This window comes from Glarea lozoyensis, assembly GCF_000409485.1.
Source record: "Glarea lozoyensis ATCC 20868 chromosome Unknown GLAREA13, whole genome shotgun sequence".
Taxonomy (NCBI): domain Eukaryota; kingdom Fungi; phylum Ascomycota; class Leotiomycetes; order Helotiales; family Helotiaceae; genus Glarea; species Glarea lozoyensis.
In genome coordinates this window covers 960221-978370 of record NW_007360987.1, presented here as the reverse complement: position 1 = coordinate 978370, position 18150 = coordinate 960221, and the positions used below count along the sequence as shown (strand labels likewise).

The following is an 18150-nucleotide window of genomic DNA, read 5'->3' as shown; positions in this document are numbered from 1 at the left end:
TCACATGTGGCCGGCAAAACTTTGTGCCATTTCCGTTGCCTTCAAACTAGCGACACGCATTTTGAAACTTCATCCATTATTCTTCTTCATTCCGTCAATCACCAAACTCTCATATACCTTTTGATCTTTGGTGGTAGCTTTATCTGATGATCTTTTCTTCGAAGCCATGTTCCCTCATACCATTCCTGTTTTGTTCTTCGATCGAATTGACGCGTTCCCCTGCGATACACCTCTTGGAACGGGTAGCACTATATGCTGTGCATACAAGCATCTATATAGCCGCTTGCGGCGAGATTAAGACTTGTCGCGGAGAAAGTTCTTCCAGTGCAACCAAACCCGGGATGCCAGTGGCTCAAATACTATGACGAATCCTCTCGCCGAGGAAATCGAGGAGCTGCCCACGTGTAATACACAGGACCTTGTACATTCTCTTCTCGATATTGCACTTCTTCATGTACGAGTACCTTTGGTACGAAGTACCTCTCCAGCCTTCGTTTCGTTTTATGCTTTGCATGCTTTAACTTGGATTGCTAATAATAACACCTGGTCATGGTTTCGCGTTTCAACCTCCTTTGGGAAGCTCATACAGTATCATATCGGCCAGGCCAGTTGTTTACCTACCAACACACAAATCAGATTTGTCGTCTGCAAAATTATCAGCTGAAAGATCGGGGTCGCGGGGGAAGGGTGAAGGGAGTGGCGCCGGCTCTGTACAACATCATTGGCAGAGCCGTGGACCTGCTTTGCTGAGAAACGCCGCCGCAGCTCCCCGAGAGTTTCTGCACATTCGCGACATGGGACAAATCTGGCGAACATGATTGATCGGCCTCAACCGCATCACTGGGCCCAGTGCGCAGGGAAGGGAACCATCATCTGGGTCCGAGCGATCAAGGGTTATCGAGAGTGTCAAATCCTGGGCCCTTGGCTTGACTCCGTCGATTGAGTTCCGCCATTGACATCCAAAATGTACAGAGGTACTATCACGAGAGCATGAGTTGATTCCTTGCTGTGCTACCTCTGTACTTCTGAGCGACGTTATCTTTGCATGCAGTTGGATTATCTGTGTTCGCATTTAGGCTTATCTTGCCCGAGTCGATGGCAATGCTCAAACACAATTGCACTTGACGTTGACTATTACACGACTATTGGTAACAGAGCATCATTACCGAGCTGTTCCGCGATTGTAGTTGTTGAAAGGACAGTTCTTCTGTCGGTTATTGCTCAATACTCGAGATACACGTGCTAGACTTTTTCGAAAAAAGAGCCAGCAGGTTTCGTATGGATACTTCTATTTGACACCATTTTCTACGACGGCCATGAGTCTCTGCCTCTGTCAAATTTGAGTCGATCCTGCAGTCTAGACCGTCCACAGCAGACCTTGAGTTCATGAGCCACAACAATCTCAAATTTCCGAGGCTTGTCGACGGGAAACATCGACAACCAAAATGGAGACCATCATTGATCGCCCTGCCAAATTCATGCGTTGAAGCTTGGTACACAACGCTCAGTCTTTCGATGTGGTATCGTAAATATCATATTTCGTGTTCTCACACGTTGGAACCGAAAGTTTAGAAACACAGGCTGGCCCAGAGGAGTGGTCCTGTACTCGAGTACCCGTGGGAAAAGCCGTAGCCGAAGGCTGAATTGTCCCGTCGCAATACTACAGGGAGGTTACCCCTCTACTCAATTACGGTAAACATGGGTACTTGCATGTCTGTTATTGCGCAGTGTTGACAAGATCGTTATGGACGCAGCCAGTCCATTAATTACTCAATCCTTTGGAGAATGTGTCTACACCTCTTCTACTTTGGCGGCAAATGGGTGCCAGCTTTCAATGCTCGGATCACAGACTTATTACCAAACGCCGACGTAGCGAAGATAAACATGTCGATCAGAGCTGTTCTGAGCGTAATTATTGTCATTTATCACTAGGTCCGATGCCATAATTGGTAGCAGAAACCTTGGTCTTTCAAGCAGTCACAACTTCACGCGACCGCCCCGCAGAGGTGGGATGTGCTGCACATCATTGGACGACGAGCAGCTGGGCCTCGACAGATCACACACCCACCACATCTTGGGTCAATAATGATTATAATATCCTCATCGATATCGATCCCGTCGCTAGTACCGCGTCCCCGTCGCCGAATGGCGCTTCCGTCCGCTGCCTCTGCACCCTTCCCAATCCCACTCGAGGGCTGGCTCGTCGATACAGAGAGAACGAGGATGGGTACGTGTGCTGTCACTCTGTACGCACGAGTATTAGCTTCTTACCACTATTAACAGGCATCTCTGGGAGCAGGCTCGAGAAAGCTCGAGGACCCCGTCTGGCACTTCCATGTGTGCTGTAATCGACCTCTTTGTATGAGATATTAGACCGCCTATTGTCGACAGCGACGACTTATTAATACAGCCAAGTCGTCAGTGCACCCCCACGATGTCAACGGAAACCCACTCCCCACTCTCAGCGTGCCCGGCCAGAGCGACCATTCCCAGAGAGGCAGCAAATATTGCACAATGCCTGCCCTTTCGCCATGTCCTGGGAACTCTCCATGCACACCAGTTCCCCATCTCAGATCGTGTTTGGTGCCTCGCAAGATCCTTGAACCCGGGAACGCTGTCTTTCCCTTTGACCTCTTTGATGCTAGGCGCACATCAATGTGGCACACTACCCCGGGCGAAAACCCCCCTTTCGCTCCCACTACTCGAGCTCTCCACCCCTCACTTTCTCACACCCTCGTCGGCCTCCTTCGTGCTCTCTATTCCAGGAATCAGAATAGCACTCCCACCCGTCAGAGACCGTCCCGCCCCTGCCGAATAGAGAGCCAGGAAACAGGTTCAATCGGTGCTAGTCCTTTGTAGCCAATGCTCTGCCAGTTTTTCGGCCCAAATTGACGTGCGAGCATATTTGCAAGAGGGTTCCAAGGACATGGCCCCGAGAGGCGCCAGTCCCCATCTGAATTGGTCTACTAATCATCTACACTGTCTCTTGATGTTGATGCGGCCGTGACAGACCCCGGTCGAAACACCCTGGTCGTCTTTGCAAAGAACTGGCACTCACATCTCTAGTCTCATTTCGACATGAAGTTGACAGTCTCTGCCCTCAAAAACAGTATGGCAACGACGATATTCAAGAGTGTAACGACGAAATCTTTTACTGACTCCCCGTAGCCTTGCCTGTTTCATTGCCATACTCCAAGCTGAAGGATGGCTATTGGCTCAGTCTCAGAATTGCCAACGTGGGATGGTGGCCGCTGTAGCACTCGACTCCACGGCAATTATTGCTTCCACACTCGGGTGGGGGCCTGCTACTCGATCTTGTATATGAATCCATCTGCTATCCTACCTGCGAGATCTCCGATTGAAATACCGAGTGATTGGGACTCTTACTCCTTCTCTTGATACTAGTCACATATTGATACCTTTCGAAACCTCAACTAACCTACAATCTTCCGACTATTCTCACGCGAAATCATATTCGGTTGTACGAGCTCATCAAATCAACTGTCCAAGTATCTTGTCATCGACTGCTGGTCTTTAGCGACGACATATTCGATCGAACGTCATTCCGTCACTTCGTAGTTTAGCGAACATCGGAAACTCTAAGGTTTGGAATTGACTTGCAACCTTTCTTCTCTTCCGTTGTGTTTGCGACGACACAATTTGAACCCTCACTCGATACTTCCAAACGACGAAGTCTTGCGCCCAAGCAAGACAATACCGCCACACTGGCCGTAACAGCCCAAGCACCAGGCCAGGCCTGGGGACGTTGGACTGAGCAACATCCACATCAACAAGTCGAGACATTCTACGCAATGGATATCTCTGGCTTGATTCAATCCTATGACCCCAGATCGTCGAGTTCTGCAGCAATGAGCCGTGCGACTATGGCACCCCAATTTTCACCCTCACAACCATACAGCGGACCTCCGCCAAATACAATGATCACAACCCACCAGCAAATTCAACATCAAAACCCATTTAGTTTCGGGGGAGCCTATACTGGACCACAGTCGACATCTATTGTTCCAGCATTTGCAGCAAACTATATACAGCAACGGCCTCTACCACGATCAATGCAGCAGGACAACGAAGTGAGAGCTATTGCATACTCCCGAGCTTCTCGAGCCGAATTTGTGGAGGAACACAGCAATCAAAGCCCACTGATCAAGTCTGAGCCTATCTGGGGAGTATCTTCTGGGTCTCCCCCAATCCCGTCACTTTTTCATCAACGAACACGAACCCCATCTCTTCGACCACCTCTCCAATTTCTACAACGGATGTCAACTTTGGTACAGACGTCGACACATTGATGAAAGCCATCCAGGCGAAGTCCCAAACCTCGGATCCACAGACCTCCGCCATCGAGCAAAGCAGACCAGTAGTCACTAATTCACCCACTCCTCCTTACGCGCATACCAACTCCCAGAGCACCAGATATGCCTCTAGCGATCTGAGCCCAGTCAAGCTCGCTCGAGAACAACAGCACAAAGAAACGCATTCTACAAAGAGTACTAAGAAACGATATCAATGTACTATTGAGAACTGTACCAAGAAATTTCAACAAAAAACGCACTTGGACATCCATGAAAGATCCCACACTGGCATTAAACCATACGTAAGTTATCTGTATACGTTTGTTTTCTTTCTATTCTAACTATAATAACAGGAGTGCAAAGATCCTGGGTGTGGACGAAGCTTTTCTCAGCTTGGAAATCTCAAAGTACGTAACTAGCAGCTCACATTCTTACCATCTTGTCACTGACATGTACACTTAGACCCACGAAAGAAGACACACTGGGGAAAGACCCTATCAATGCGAGCAGTGCGGTAAACGCTTCGCTCAACGTGGAAACGTACGGGCTCACAAAATCGTCCACGACCATGCCAAACCGTATCTCTGCCGCCTTGACGATTGTGGAAAGCAGTTCACCCAACTCGGAAACCTGAAGGTATGATTCTATTTTCACATCATGCGTGTCTCTTACTCACCCTTCCCTTAATGTTTCATACATCTCATTTCGGGGGCGGAAAAGCTTCTCAACCTTAAAAGTTTTGCTTTTTCCCCAGACTAAACCCCACAATATCGCAGCTCAGCCACCATATGCTCTTACCCCTTTCCCCATCAACTCTCCTTGCTTGATTACATCCTTGGTCCTGGGTCTCAAATTCCGATCACTGAACTAACTTTCTTACCAGTCACATCAGAACAAATTCCACGCCGCCACCATCCGCAAACTGACGTCCAAATTCGCTTCCATCAAGGACGGCGACATCGTCCACTCGGCTGACAAAGAACTCTGGGAGTACTTTGCAAACCTGTACAAGAACTCCAACAAGGGCATCAAAGGCCGTGGCAAAGACCGCAAAGTCGGCGCGAATCCCCACGCTATGTCGACGGTCATGCGAAGCCAAGGACCTTACGGAGTAGGTCTCAGCGGAAGCGGCAGAGGCAACATGGTGATGGGTGTAATGAACCATGGCCTTGTCAACCACGGCCCCGTGCAAAGAGGCGAACAGTACGAGATCTTCGACGTGGACGACGAGAGCCAGTCCGGACGAAGCGGCAGCGGCGCGGGGAGTTCCGTCGGCACCATCTACGACGATGCGCCCAGCGACAGCTTCGAGGATCAGAGGGGCGACGCTAGTCATCTCGCTTTTGGGGATCGAATCTACTAGACCTCGGAACTTTACGATTGGATGAGCTTTTGATGATCTATGAATGGAAGAGCGGGTTGTATTATTACGGTTACGAATGTGCGACAATAACGGGCTGGCTGGCGGGGGTATATAGACGGCGGGACTTTGGGTAGACGGATAGGATAGGATAAGGGGGCATTGGGTACGCGTTTTGAGGAATTGGTGTCACGTCTCAGCATTTCGAGGAGGTCTCTTCTTTTTTATCATCATCTGTTTGCGTCTTTTCACTTCACTTTTTCTTTTTACAGCGGAAAACGAGGAGGTTACAAAAACATAGTTCCCTTCCTTTCTTCCTGCTTTTTATATATAGTGGGCGGCTCAGATTTGACTTTCTTAGACCACCGTTTGATTTTTGGAACATCTGCGAAGATGTGGAGGGCTTTTAGTCTTTTCGGGTGTGCAAGACAAGGGGTGTTTATATAATTCATATAAATAGTTGAGAAGATATATATTTGTATTATCACCATCTTGGGTATTCGTGGGGTTCACCGGTGACGCCGAGAGTGAGTGGATGGGGTTCGTTTCAATTTCCAAAGCGAGTTTCCTAGTCTGTAATACCAGCTTAATGCGAACCTGGGTATTCTCCTTATCTTGCCTGTATTCGTGGTCGGCAGTCGGCACGTGGGTTGAGGCGAACGAAGTCGCACGCGAGGTTGTTCTTTTACGTTTATTTCGTCTGATGTCTTGTGTATTGCGTTTGGTAGTGTTGATGGTTACAAGAGGATACACGTGGGTTTGATGGGCGGTTGGTGCGGTTGGGAAAGGAGAGTGTACTGAGTGGCTTTTATGGGTATGGGGTATTGTGAGGCTGGGACTACGGTAGTTGTAGGACACACGTGCTCAAGAGGAAAAGATCTATGAATTTGGACTGGATATACAACTGGGATGATCTTTGTAAAGACAGTAAAAGAAGGGAGTGACAAAGAAGTTTGCTTCAATACTCCATATCAATGATGGGGAGACAATATTGAATTCGTCACAACATTCCGCGCATCCCACTGTCCTCGTACAAACTCGACCCGACAAACCTGATCACCTGTCTGTACTGCTCCCGAAAAGTGCAAAGGTAGTGGTGCCGAACGTGAGACGTGGTACAGAGAGCAAACAAGCTCACCAGTCTGGCAGCACGTTGCTGCTCGGGAGACCCGTTCGTTCCCGCACAGGAGCACAACTTATCTTGGTAATTCAAGCTCGTCACACATGGGACGCCTCGCTGTCCAGAACAATCCGTCGACCTCGAGAATTCGCACGTGGGCAATGACGCTCTTATCACGGTGTTACTGGCTTAATATTGAGATACAACCAAGCTATCAGCGATGTGAATTTGGCAATCTGTGCCTATCGTGTGAGCACACGACGGCTGGAGTGTTTATCAGTTGAGGCGGACTTCCTGTGGCGGGCGGCGGCGAGCGATATGTTTGCCAGGTAAACTTGTTGCAGAAAGGAGGTTGATTTTCGTTGATTAGATCACGTAACGAAGACTCGGTTCGGCCGCTAACACCCCGGGCGCTTAAGACGCAGGCCCTTGTATTATCCCACGCGCCTCCACAGATTGATCAAGGGTTTCTGTATTAAGCAAGTATTCAGTGATTGTCATTGATAAAACAGCTCATTAAGAAGTACTCTATGAAATCTCTATCGAAGGAAAGATAATTCGCGCATACTGTAAGGGAGAGTCGAAGAGACTTTCGTGCATCGGGGGTACGCAGCCTTGTGGATGAAAAGAGAGTTGCAGATCGGCGGCGCCGGGCGACAAAGAAGTGGGCCACACCGCTGCTGGCGCTGAGAAAGAATAACGGATCTAGAGCCGTGAGCAGGCCGGATCGGAATGAGGAAGCCGGCAGAGACTGCTGGAGCCGAGTTCGTCATAAGAGGCTCACAGCTAATAGGGGACTTAGTGCCCTGAGCCTGTAAGGTCTCTATCGCTACAGAAACCGGGGTTGAGAGGTGACGCAAACTCCATGCGGTGGATGATAGAACTCAGAGGCTGTCGGCTCAACCACCCGCCCGCCTTGCTCTGCATAGACTGGGCACGACGGCACGAACCTTGAAGTATCCCAATAAAGAGACGAATGTTGCACAGTGGCGTTGGTTGTCTCGTCTCACGTCTAAACTTGCAAACCGTGAGTGTGGGAGATGTCAGCCAAAGATAACCTCTGGTAATGTGAGAGGATTCGGAAAAATGACATTGTGGTGTACAAGGTCGGCGAGCTACCTCTCCCCGATTAAAACATGGCGAGAAGCAGGTGCCAGTCAGGCTGCATGTATGCAAATATGGTATGCTACACCACCTCCGTTTTTGAATGCAATGCGCCATCCCTGCCGCAGATCGATGCAAGGTTATTCCCAGAATCACGTGCAGAGTGGCTTGATAGCAAGCTGCTTCACAGCCACTCATACAGTGCATTGTGGCATGTTGTGCTTCTTCGTCCGATGATATGCTCTCCGTGGTTGAAGTCATTAGAATAGATTGATGCTCCCTGCCAAGCGTTGTGCGAGGTCGGCAATTCTGAGATCTGACGAGGGCGTTGGATCGAGACGACGCATAAATGTGACCGAGGAGTTTCATTTTCGTCAAGTCGTTCCGGAAGTAGACGTGGTGTTCGCATTGGGCGCAGAGGTATGTCGTTTTTGATCTCAGCCTCCGTGAAGTGTTGAAACGAACAGGATATTGTCGTTCGGTAGCAGGGCGTAAGAGGCTTCTCCTTCCAGCTCCCAATCTGCATCATTGATGAGGACTAGGATACCCGGGCGGCTGCAATGCAAGTAGGTGTTGTCAGTAAGTGCCGACGTAATGTACTTATTCGAATTTGGATACGAATGCATTTGGATAGGAACCGGTGAAGCAGAGGGTGACTGGGAGTAGCTTGTCGCTTTGCAAATGAACAACACATGCAGTCTTGAAAGACAACATGTCATTCGTGTATGATGGATTGGTATGATAGCATAGTACCTTGGCACTATCATATAAAGGGCGGTCAAAGATAATGAAATGGCTGCATACACGTGACCGTCCAAGACGAACATCTCCTTTCTTGAATCCTTCATGACCTTGTCGCATAGGTACTTGACAAGCCACCCAATGTTTACAGCGTTGCCCTGTTCATCCTTGCTTGGGATGGACAGCTTGTGTTTGCGTTCGTCTCCAAATAGCATCTCCAGGCCACCCCTACTACCTGTCAGTTTTCTCCGAGGAAGAAGTAGAGGTGGAATATTTACGTGAACTCAACGAGTATTGGAATCGTGTTTTCTGATGACATTTTGAGATGTACGAGTACCTCAGCGCAGATGCAACTTCAATAGGCGGTGACTGATATTGTTTTGATGGTGACGAGTGATGGTTGACGTTGGAAAAAAGTTTGTGCCTGAAATTTAACTTCTCGCTTAATTCGGAAGCCCCAATTTTTCGCGATCAAAAGCATCGCCAACGCGTGACATACTTTCAGATGCAAACGCGCGACACCACATCACTTAAAATATTTATTCCTGATGCAGTTGTATGCTAGGATCCAAACTTACGCGTAAATGGACATTTAAACCCTGAAAGCTTATGAACAGACATGCTGGACGCTAATATGCTTGCTAGTCAGGAAAATCCAGGTGCCGAACCCACCAGGATTTACAAGGTGGCCGATAGTGTTACATATAGGCTCTGTCCGATTATGTTATGCGAGAGAGACCATTCAAACTGAATACATTGATTATGGCGTCGCTCCACGGGCTCTACTTCTCAGCGTCCACGAAGTACAGCTTGCCTTTGTCCCTAGCATACGGGGTTCGCATGAATACGGACGATCCAAAAAAGAGGATTAAGGATATTTTTGTCAGGAATGGAGGAATGCAGACGTGACCAAATTTGAGCAACTCGCTTGGATGCCAGAGCTTATTGCCGATCAAAGATCATACTAATCAGATAGTCAGTGAGTATCGTGACCCGAGGAGAGATCAACTGATGATATTTATCAAACTTGACTGACCATCAGTCTTTAGAGAGTGGACTTCCACGCGTCTTATGAAGTGCACAGCAACACAGTTCATGTCGAAGAAAGGCTTCGAAATTGTATGAAATCGCAGACCTTTGCAGTCTTCCGGCTCTGCCCAGGACTACTGCTCCGAGCCGCCAGATTAGTCTGACCTCTAGCAACGAAATTTAATCTGGTCGACACACCTTGGCCAAACGCCATTCACCTCTTATCGTGACACTTGTCAACGACTCAAAAGAGCTGTGTGTCGCCATGGTTGTGGAGCCGAATTTGCGCTGTTGTGAGAACGCTCACGGTGGGCAGAGTACGTGGCAGTTGAAATCCAATATTTGCTCAGAACAATTGACGAATTTATCTCACTTTTCGTCACTTTACAAAACAGTCTATTTCGTCTAGAATTTTCAAAAATTATGACGTTTGGATTCTTTTGAAAACTTACCAAATTTAAATCAAAAGCGTCGTCAAGAGGCTCTGAGGTTACTCCCACTCATATTGTCCACCGCAAAGAAGGGGACGTTAGCTTTTTTGCCTCCGTAAAATGTCAAACAGCAACTCACGGAGACACATCGGTAGAAACGCAGAGCACAAATCCAGCTGAAATCTGTTCTACATCTGATTTGATTCTGTCTAGCTTTTCATTTCCGATATTGTCCTAGTAGATCGCTAGACAGATCACAGAGGCATCCTCCCTACTACTGTTAGCCTGCCTACATTGAACGCCTTTTCTCTCCTTTGTTCGAAACATTGGTGGATTAACTCCTTGCACTTTTCAGCACGTCCACCCCCCAAAGGTTCTAAAGCATTGAAACCACTCTTTCGGGGGACATTGCGAGAGGTCAATATCGAACCCGTCAATACGTGCCGTTTTCGGCAGGATACGAGCGAGTTCCGTCAGCCAAATTCTGTTTGTGTATAATTATTCTTCAGCTTCAAAAGGTTTGCTCAACAACGGATGCTCACCCTATTGCCACGCCTATTTCTGCAACGCGGATATGGTCGTTCTGCGTGGGAATGCTTGGATGGAGACTAAAGCCGTCTTCTTTCCAAAGGTAAAACTGCAAGTTTTGTCTCCGATTGTTAAAAACGTTCAGACGATTCGAGGAAGTTGAAATACCGAACATTTGCTGAATATCCACGAGACAAAACATACCTTGTCCCTGTCTGCTGGAATTAACGAGGGTTCTTTGACTCCGTCTGAATGTAGACTTTCGCTTTCTCGACCGGTCACGAATGCTCTCACTCGTGCATATAAACTTGCGAATAACATCATTGTCATCTGGCTAGTATCATAAATGATGTGTAAAGCTAGGAGGAAAAAAGAGGAACAAGCGAGAAACTCCGTGAACTTCACCAATAGGTAGGAGTTCATACTTGGTTTGGGGTGGGGGGGGCGGTTATTTTTGGTCGTCTTCAAAGAGATAGCTGATAGATCATAGACTTTTCACAAAGCTCGCCTATCATCCTAGGTATTGTTACATGGTGATTAGGACAGGAGGATCCTAGAAGGAACGCGTGGCACCGAAGAAACCTTTCAGGTCGTCGCAGAAAACGTCAAGGGTTAAACTGATAGCTTGATGTGGACACATTTAATCTATTCGGCACCTTCATCATCCATGGCAACCACACTTACGAGTTCCTTCGTCTTATATGCCAACGGATAGTTAGTTGCTACATACCCGGCGCCAGATGAAACGAACCTCTTCTTATAAATCCCTTTCCTCTGTTGAAGAAATATCAGTCCCGAATACTTGAAGAAAGCGGTAAATTTCTGTTTGGAATAAGCGTAATTGCTCTATAACAAGTGTCCGGGTGAAGAACTGCCTTCGACTGGTAGAATATGACGAACATTCTGGAAAATCCAGCTGGAGTCACTTCAGAATTACATATCCATCTTCCAGACTATTACATTCTATCTCGCTGTTTACATACAGCGATATGAAGACAATCATTTTACCGAAGTTCACGTTTGGGGTACGGTCAGCTGTGGTGTCGTTCGTCTTCTCCATCCATCCTCCTCAAAGCACGGCAACAATACTTCTACGGGCACCTGTTGTTTTCCTTTGGACATGGATCAACCTCCTAACCTTCACTATCAACAATCAAAGACACCCAGCAGCCATTATGAAGGATACAGTCAATCAACCATGGAGTCCAATGCCTACCAAGATGCTCACCCCAACCGAGGGTCAAAATATCATGATGGTATTTTGCTCTCTGGCGGTTTTGTTTAGTATTTGTTTTGGAGGTTTGAGACAATGCGTGTCTCTCATATTTCTTGGATACTGGTACAATGAACTCGCCAGCGCAGACACGTCCTGGATTGCAAGAATTTGAGAAACATGATAAAAGCAGGGGGCTTCACCAGCTTCTCTTCTGGAGCGATGGAAGTGGCGCTTGGATTTTTCCTGCCTTGGACCCCGAAAGTCGTCTCGTGGTTGTTGATCATCGGCGTAGTCTTCTCGACTGTTCATATTCAGGATATGTACGACCCGGCTGGAGATAGCTTGAAAAAGAGGACGACTTTCCCTCTTGTGGTGGGTGATTCTTGGGTAAGGCCGGACAATATTTCCCATGATTTTTTAGTCAATTATATGTCCTCGGGTATGGAACACCTGTTTCAGCATCACATGTGGTTATTTCCTTCTTGGCTTATCAATTGTTCCGCGCTTGTTGATCTTGGATAAGGCCAGGAAGACAAAACAATCTTCAAATTGTGCAATCTTGGGGTTGTTTTGCTTTGTACGTCGCCTCTCATCAAACTTGTCAACGACGGGTGACAAAGCAAAAAGTGAGGTAGGAGGCTCGAAGCGTTAGGCAACTTTCAGGAGTAGGTATTTGGTAATCTTACGGTATCGTCGTTCACTCTTTCAGATGTCCAAAAATTGAAATTAGTATCTCCTAAAATTCCGTTAAGTTTCTATATATGTAACCGGGGCTATCATCTAACTCTAAATTAGCTCACTCATAATTATTAACAGATTTTAACATCGCACCTTGAAGCTCTCGCCCGTCGACATCTTTACATCTGAGATGACCTCATTACATCTGTGGCTCTAAGCTAGGACACAACCAGAATTTCATATCCACTTTATTTTTCTGATAACTACTGAATCGTGCTCATGGCATTGCAATACAGTTTTGGGGGAGAGGAAGTGGGTTGCTAGGCACAGTCATGGGGAACAAGATGAGAGGCAGTCGAAAACCGATATTTCTTCCACCAAGTCACCAAAATATCGCATATTTCATCGATTATTTTCAGTAAATACGACCTCTTCTATCCCTATTAGGATTGTTTCCTTTTCTTTTGAGATACTTACTTACGCACTATAATTTGTTATGTGAGCCAACAGAATAGTAAAGGTATGCTGCCATTTGAAATGTCCCCTGCGAGACTGGTAGATCGACAAAAATTCAAATAGCTTGACCTAACAACCGCAGCCGCTACAGCCTTCACATGTATGCACCCGCTGCGCGTTTCAATACATCAGCAAGCCACTCTGGTTTACTCACCATAACAAAATGACCAGCATCACACCTTTCTAAAGTGTCAATCTTATGATCATCTGTGGACTTTGCGACACTCAACAAATAATCCGCATAGGCCATCGTGAAAGACTGATCATTCTCGCAAAGCACGTAAGTTGTAGGGATTGCTCTCCAAGGTGCATATGTGATCTTGCTGTAGAAAACTCCAATACTTTGAGGTTCGATTTGAGAAGCGAACTCCTGAGCCTGTGCAGACGGAAAGTCATTATAAAACACCTTCAGTGCGTCTTCTGGAGAAACGGTCACGATGCCAGCCTGTTTACGAGAATTAGTAAATCTGGATAACGATGACTAAATGGTGTGTGTATTAACGGACCTCGAGATCAGCTACCATAAATGGGTGCATGTTGTCGGTAGTGCCTCTGGGTGCTGGCTCAGATCCTTCCGGTAGTATCATCGCCATAATGTAAACGACTACAGAACACCAAAAATCAGTGGAGAACTTCAGAAATATGTTAAAGCAAACTTCAAGTATGTTCGATGGAATTCGGGTTCGAAGAGGAGTTCATGAAGAATACCAAGAAAAGCACTCACGTCTTACTACACCACCACTTAATCCTTGAGCTACTCTCTCATCTTTTGACAAGCTTTTCAAAGCTTCAGACCCACACATTCCGCTGTATGAGTGCATTACTACAACCACTTCTTTGCCTCCATCTACCAATTTCAGGACAGTGTTGCGGACTGCTTCGACATCTTCGGAGAAGTCATATGTCACTGGCTTACATCCGACTGACGGCAGAGAAACGGTGGCACATTCGAACCCGTCACCCTCAAGAATGGATTTCACAGGCTCGTAGGCTGTTGGAGTGTGCCATGCTCCCGGGATCAAAACGAAAGTCGGATTGCCCATGGTCAATAATTTAAGAATCACAAGATACTGAAAAGAATGCTTGATAAAAGCTCAGCTGAAAATCTATTGCTTTGGCAAAAAAGTCTGTTGAGCAGTTTATCTATTTTACGTTGTAACCTGTAATCTAAACAACAATACTACTGTTGGATGAATCGCCGCGCCTTGTAACCACAGGTCAATTTATGAAAGTGAAACTAACCGAATAACGAGCGAATTATCTTGCAGCTCTTCCCTTACTGTTGGCGCCTCAGAATGTGGCGTGACTGCAGTCACCATCTTTGCTGCAGTGTTATTATGTTATACGACCTAACAATAGAACAAGCCTTGTTAAAACAGTCTAGAGAGGACTCCATACGATCGTTTGAACTTCAACGGGGGAACACAATGGACGTCAAAAACCATTAGCGAGCCAAATGATTGGCAAGGTAATGATCGTGTTGCACACCAACGCCGACTACGATGTGCATTAAATATTGATTATCCCATGCCGGACCAACCCTGAAATTACGTATATGAAAATAAGCGGAGGGAAAACTCCAACAAGGGTAAGAGCAAGTGAAGTGACCTGCGTAGAGGAGGCTTGGATCAGCCTGATCTAAATCACATATCGACCCGTTTAACTGGTACTTAAGAATTGAGGAACCACAACACATTCGAGGATAAGCCAAAGGCGGATTACCAAGTGCTGGCTGATATCGTGTCTCACCATTCAAGCAGCTCAAGCAGAAAATTTACGTTAGCCCGTCTCTTTCAGAAGGAAGGCATCGGGGTCAGCATTCCTTCATGCAACACCAAACGATGTACGAGCGTACACGACCCAATACTCTTTCAATACTTTTGATATGAGCCGACTTTCGGCTCAATTATTCATGTTGGAGTAAGGTGTATAGGATCGCCATTGGTGGCTCAACCAACATACCAACATAAAAGCGCTCGGAGCTGTTGGTGGACTGAAGAGACCCCCATGATAATTTAGTTTGAATTCAAATCGCAACCAAACACAAACTTGAGAGTAATGGGCAGGTCGAGCGAAGGATCACTTTTTGCAAAATTTCGCAACCAAGACATCTTCAAATCGTATTGAAGGGCGTCCATCCGGGCTGATATGGCCGCCAGCCTGCCGATTCGGTGAGCTGATCCAACAACTCGTATGGGTCCTCTAGATCACTATGGTTAATTTATAACATTATGTGAAAATCGGCAGCCTATGTTTCAACCACTAACTTCCTCACAACCCTCTCATACATGTTGACACTTTTGAATGTGACAACTTCTTCGCACTTCTCCAGCCGAAGAAACTTTCCAATATTTTGTTACGGCGATAGAGTGGCTTCTGTGTCCAGCAGGCGGTCGAGCGGTGGAAGTTATTTCAACATCCGAACCAGATCTCGCTTCGATTTCATTTTGGGTGCCAACTCCATACATACAGTCCGGACCTGTCTGGCTCACGGGATACAGATGGTCATAAAGTCGCTCGAAATGTGCTCCAGACGAGGGAGCTAATTGACGATTTGAATCACTAGGGCCCCAGTCAATGCGCTCTCCTCTTTTGTGGATGTAACTCGTGAACTAAAGGAGGACTTGATGCTTGTGGAAAAGGTCGTAAAGAGTGGTTGAAGAATAGTCAGACAAGCGTTGATGATACTAAGTGTTGGTTCAAGACCGGTCCACAGCGCGTCCATTGCCGCCGAGTAAGGTATATCGTTGTAATCGAACTGCTGATTCGAGGCGGCACGAAGAATGGTGATAATACAAATGCTACAAATGTCAGCAAAAAATTAAAAGTCATTAAGACTTGTACTTACAAAGCTCCCATTCCAAACATGAGCGTTAACGCTAACCTCTTATGCAATGGTAAATTCAGACCCCATAACATGGGCATTGGCATTACCATAATAATAACATCCAAGAACAAGCCTATCAAGCTTGCTGAAAGAAAGAAAGATATGTGGTCGATGCATGTGCCTCCTTCAATGGGTTTATCCCAGTTGAATGCGAACGGGCGACACATGAGAAATGTCGCTACTACGTAGGTGATAGCATACGCTACACAAAAGCCGATTATCGTGTACGCAAACCGGATGAACTTTTGGTTGGCGAAAATGGTGGTGTAAAAGTGCAAAGTGGAAATCTTCACTGCCGCGGTGGAGACGGTCCAAAGCGCTGAAGAGACTACAAACATCTATATCTGATCAGTGATTTGCGACAAAAGGTATCCATGATGACTAGGCTTTACCTTGAAGAGAAATACCCCCTCGTCATAAGATACTGTCTCTTGATGTTGACCTATGCCACCTTTCGTGATGGCTTGTGAAAATTGGCACGCGCTTGATAGTGTTAAAACAAGAGAATACAACATACCGTAATTTAAATTCAAGATCAAACCGAGCGCCATAAACTAGGAATATTAGCTACCTAACATTGAAACGTTTATTTTCCGCAACTTACCCAGCTCATTATGATAGCATAATCGTCGAACCGCCATTTCATACGCCTTAGGGATCGAGCCCATAATCTCAGAACAACAGCTATGAAGGCTAGCATGATAAAGACTGAGTTTACAACAAGAAGTCCCATAGGCAATTTCATCGAAGTGTTAAGGGGTGCCATATTTGAAGACAGTATCTCGCAAGTAAGTTGAAAGTCGTCTCCTAGTTCTGAAGTGTCTGAAGAGATAAGGAAGCCGATGAACAGCTCAGGTTTACTAATAATATGTCTATTGATGAATGCTAACCCACTGCTCTTCCCGCTCTTCGGTAACAACCCATGAGAAGGAAGACACCCCCTGCCATAGGAACAGGAAGGTCCAATGACAACTCGATCCAAAGAGACCGAATGCGCATATTGAGAAATCCGCCCGATTGATTAGAAGTACCGTGGTGGCATCGTGGGCTGCGGGCATTACCCACGTAGTCGGCTGCGGAAAATACCGGTACCAATCAAAATCACTACCCCTGAGTGTATTTCTGCAACTCATATCATCACAGCAGCCAGTGTGACCCTCCGGTGGCCCCCACAGGTCCACGGGTAGCTTCATGAAAGCCTCTCCATGACAACCTGAACTCATATATCCCAGGATCGTCTGATCTGACAAGGCCTTCAATTGAATTCGCAGTTTGCTGTGCAGCTCGCTGACTATGCGACTACGAGGCGTCTTCAAAAACCCGGCGTTGGGTTTCTGTATCACAGTATGAGTGCCATCACTGAGGGTATCTTCCTATCCCCATGGTATGGCAATAGACAGAGGGTGTCTGGCTTCAGCAGTATTTCTCAGCTCTGTGATATTGATGATAGAGTTGCTTCTTCAATCATGATTGTCATCAAGCGGAATCATGGCAGACTCAATGTTTTTCTTAGCTGAATCCAACAGCTCCTTTCGTCCAAGGTAAGTGTGGCATTCTACTTTGTATCTGATATAGACTGATTAGCATGGGCCGTTATTCATGTGTCGGAAAGAATCTTGCCTTAGGACAATTACGCTTTGTTACTGCATTGCTCGTCAAGAAGTACATCATAAGCTTTCCTCCTGGCGAAGATAGCTCTCAAGTCGACCGAGATATGAGAGGCCATTTTACCGCAGCTCCTAGCGAACTGAAGCTTGAATTCGCGATCAGATGAGAAAAAATCGTCTCAGATCGTCCGATTTCTTCTTCAGTACTATATATAATAGTCGAATTTAAGGATCTTAACGGAGCGAAACGCGGCACTATAATGCTGTTGCATGAGACTAATTGGTCGCCTTTGTTGAGGACTATGAATATACCTGATGATACAATATGTATAACTATGAGCCTTGTCATAGATTATGATTTTTAGAATGGATTGACGTGCTGCGAAATCGTTGATGTTGTGTTGACGTTGGGCTCGAAGAAGGAAAACGCGAAAAAGTGGGTCTTCAGCCTTGGCACCATTTTCAACCGCTTGTAATTGGGCAACCATTAAAATCTAGACAATAAAAGAACACAGAATTTATATTATCTCTCTCTGTGTGGTAAAAGCGGTATTAAATCCAAGAACTTGTTCTACCACATGTGAGAGTGGCTTCTCGTTTTCCCAAAGGCACTTCAGCCA

The 18150-nt window shown here is 46.5% G+C and overlaps 5 protein-coding genes across 5 annotated transcripts; 1 reads left to right on the top strand and 4 right to left on the bottom strand.

The window, feature by feature from the left end:
• Positions 1–3534: 3534 nt before the first annotated feature.
• GLAREA_10275 (uncharacterized protein) lies at positions 3535–3804 on the bottom strand (the record flags this gene model as incomplete). Its single annotated transcript, XM_008080325.1, has 1 exon — positions 3535–3804. One exon carries the CDS (start codon positions 3802–3804, stop codon positions 3535–3537), a length of 270 nt encoding a protein of 89 aa, XP_008078516.1.
• An 8-nt stretch (positions 3805–3812) lies between these two features.
• GLAREA_10274 (C2H2 and C2HC zinc finger) lies at positions 3813–5676 on the top strand (the record flags this gene model as incomplete). The annotated part of the gene is made up of 5 exons (XM_008080324.1): positions 3813–4289; positions 4325–4615; positions 4667–4720; positions 4776–4949; positions 5197–5676. The coding sequence occupies 5 exons, from the start codon at positions 3813–3815 to the stop codon at positions 5674–5676; spliced, it is 1476 nt and encodes a 491-aa protein (XP_008078515.1).
• Positions 5677–8334: 2658 nt separating this feature from the next.
• GLAREA_10273 (MoaD/ThiS) lies at positions 8335–8957 on the bottom strand (the record flags this gene model as incomplete). Its single annotated transcript, XM_008080323.1, has 3 exons — positions 8335–8452; positions 8702–8866; positions 8917–8957. 3 exons carry the CDS (start codon positions 8955–8957, stop codon positions 8335–8337), a joined length of 324 nt encoding a protein of 107 aa, XP_008078514.1.
• A 4173-nt stretch (positions 8958–13130) lies between these two features.
• GLAREA_10272 (alpha/beta-Hydrolase) lies at positions 13131–14079 on the bottom strand (the record flags this gene model as incomplete). The annotated part of the gene is made up of 3 exons (XM_008080322.1): positions 13131–13481; positions 13543–13640; positions 13761–14079. 3 exons carry the CDS (start codon positions 14077–14079, stop codon positions 13131–13133), a joined length of 768 nt encoding a protein of 255 aa, XP_008078513.1.
• Positions 14080–15578: 1499 nt separating this feature from the next.
• Positions 15579–16689, bottom strand: GLAREA_10271 (uncharacterized protein; the record flags this gene model as incomplete). The annotated part of the gene is made up of 4 exons (XM_008080321.1): positions 15579–15837; positions 15885–16261; positions 16316–16477; positions 16528–16689. 4 exons carry the CDS (start codon positions 16687–16689, stop codon positions 15579–15581), a joined length of 960 nt encoding a protein of 319 aa, XP_008078512.1.
• Positions 16690–18150: the final 1461 nt, after the last annotated feature.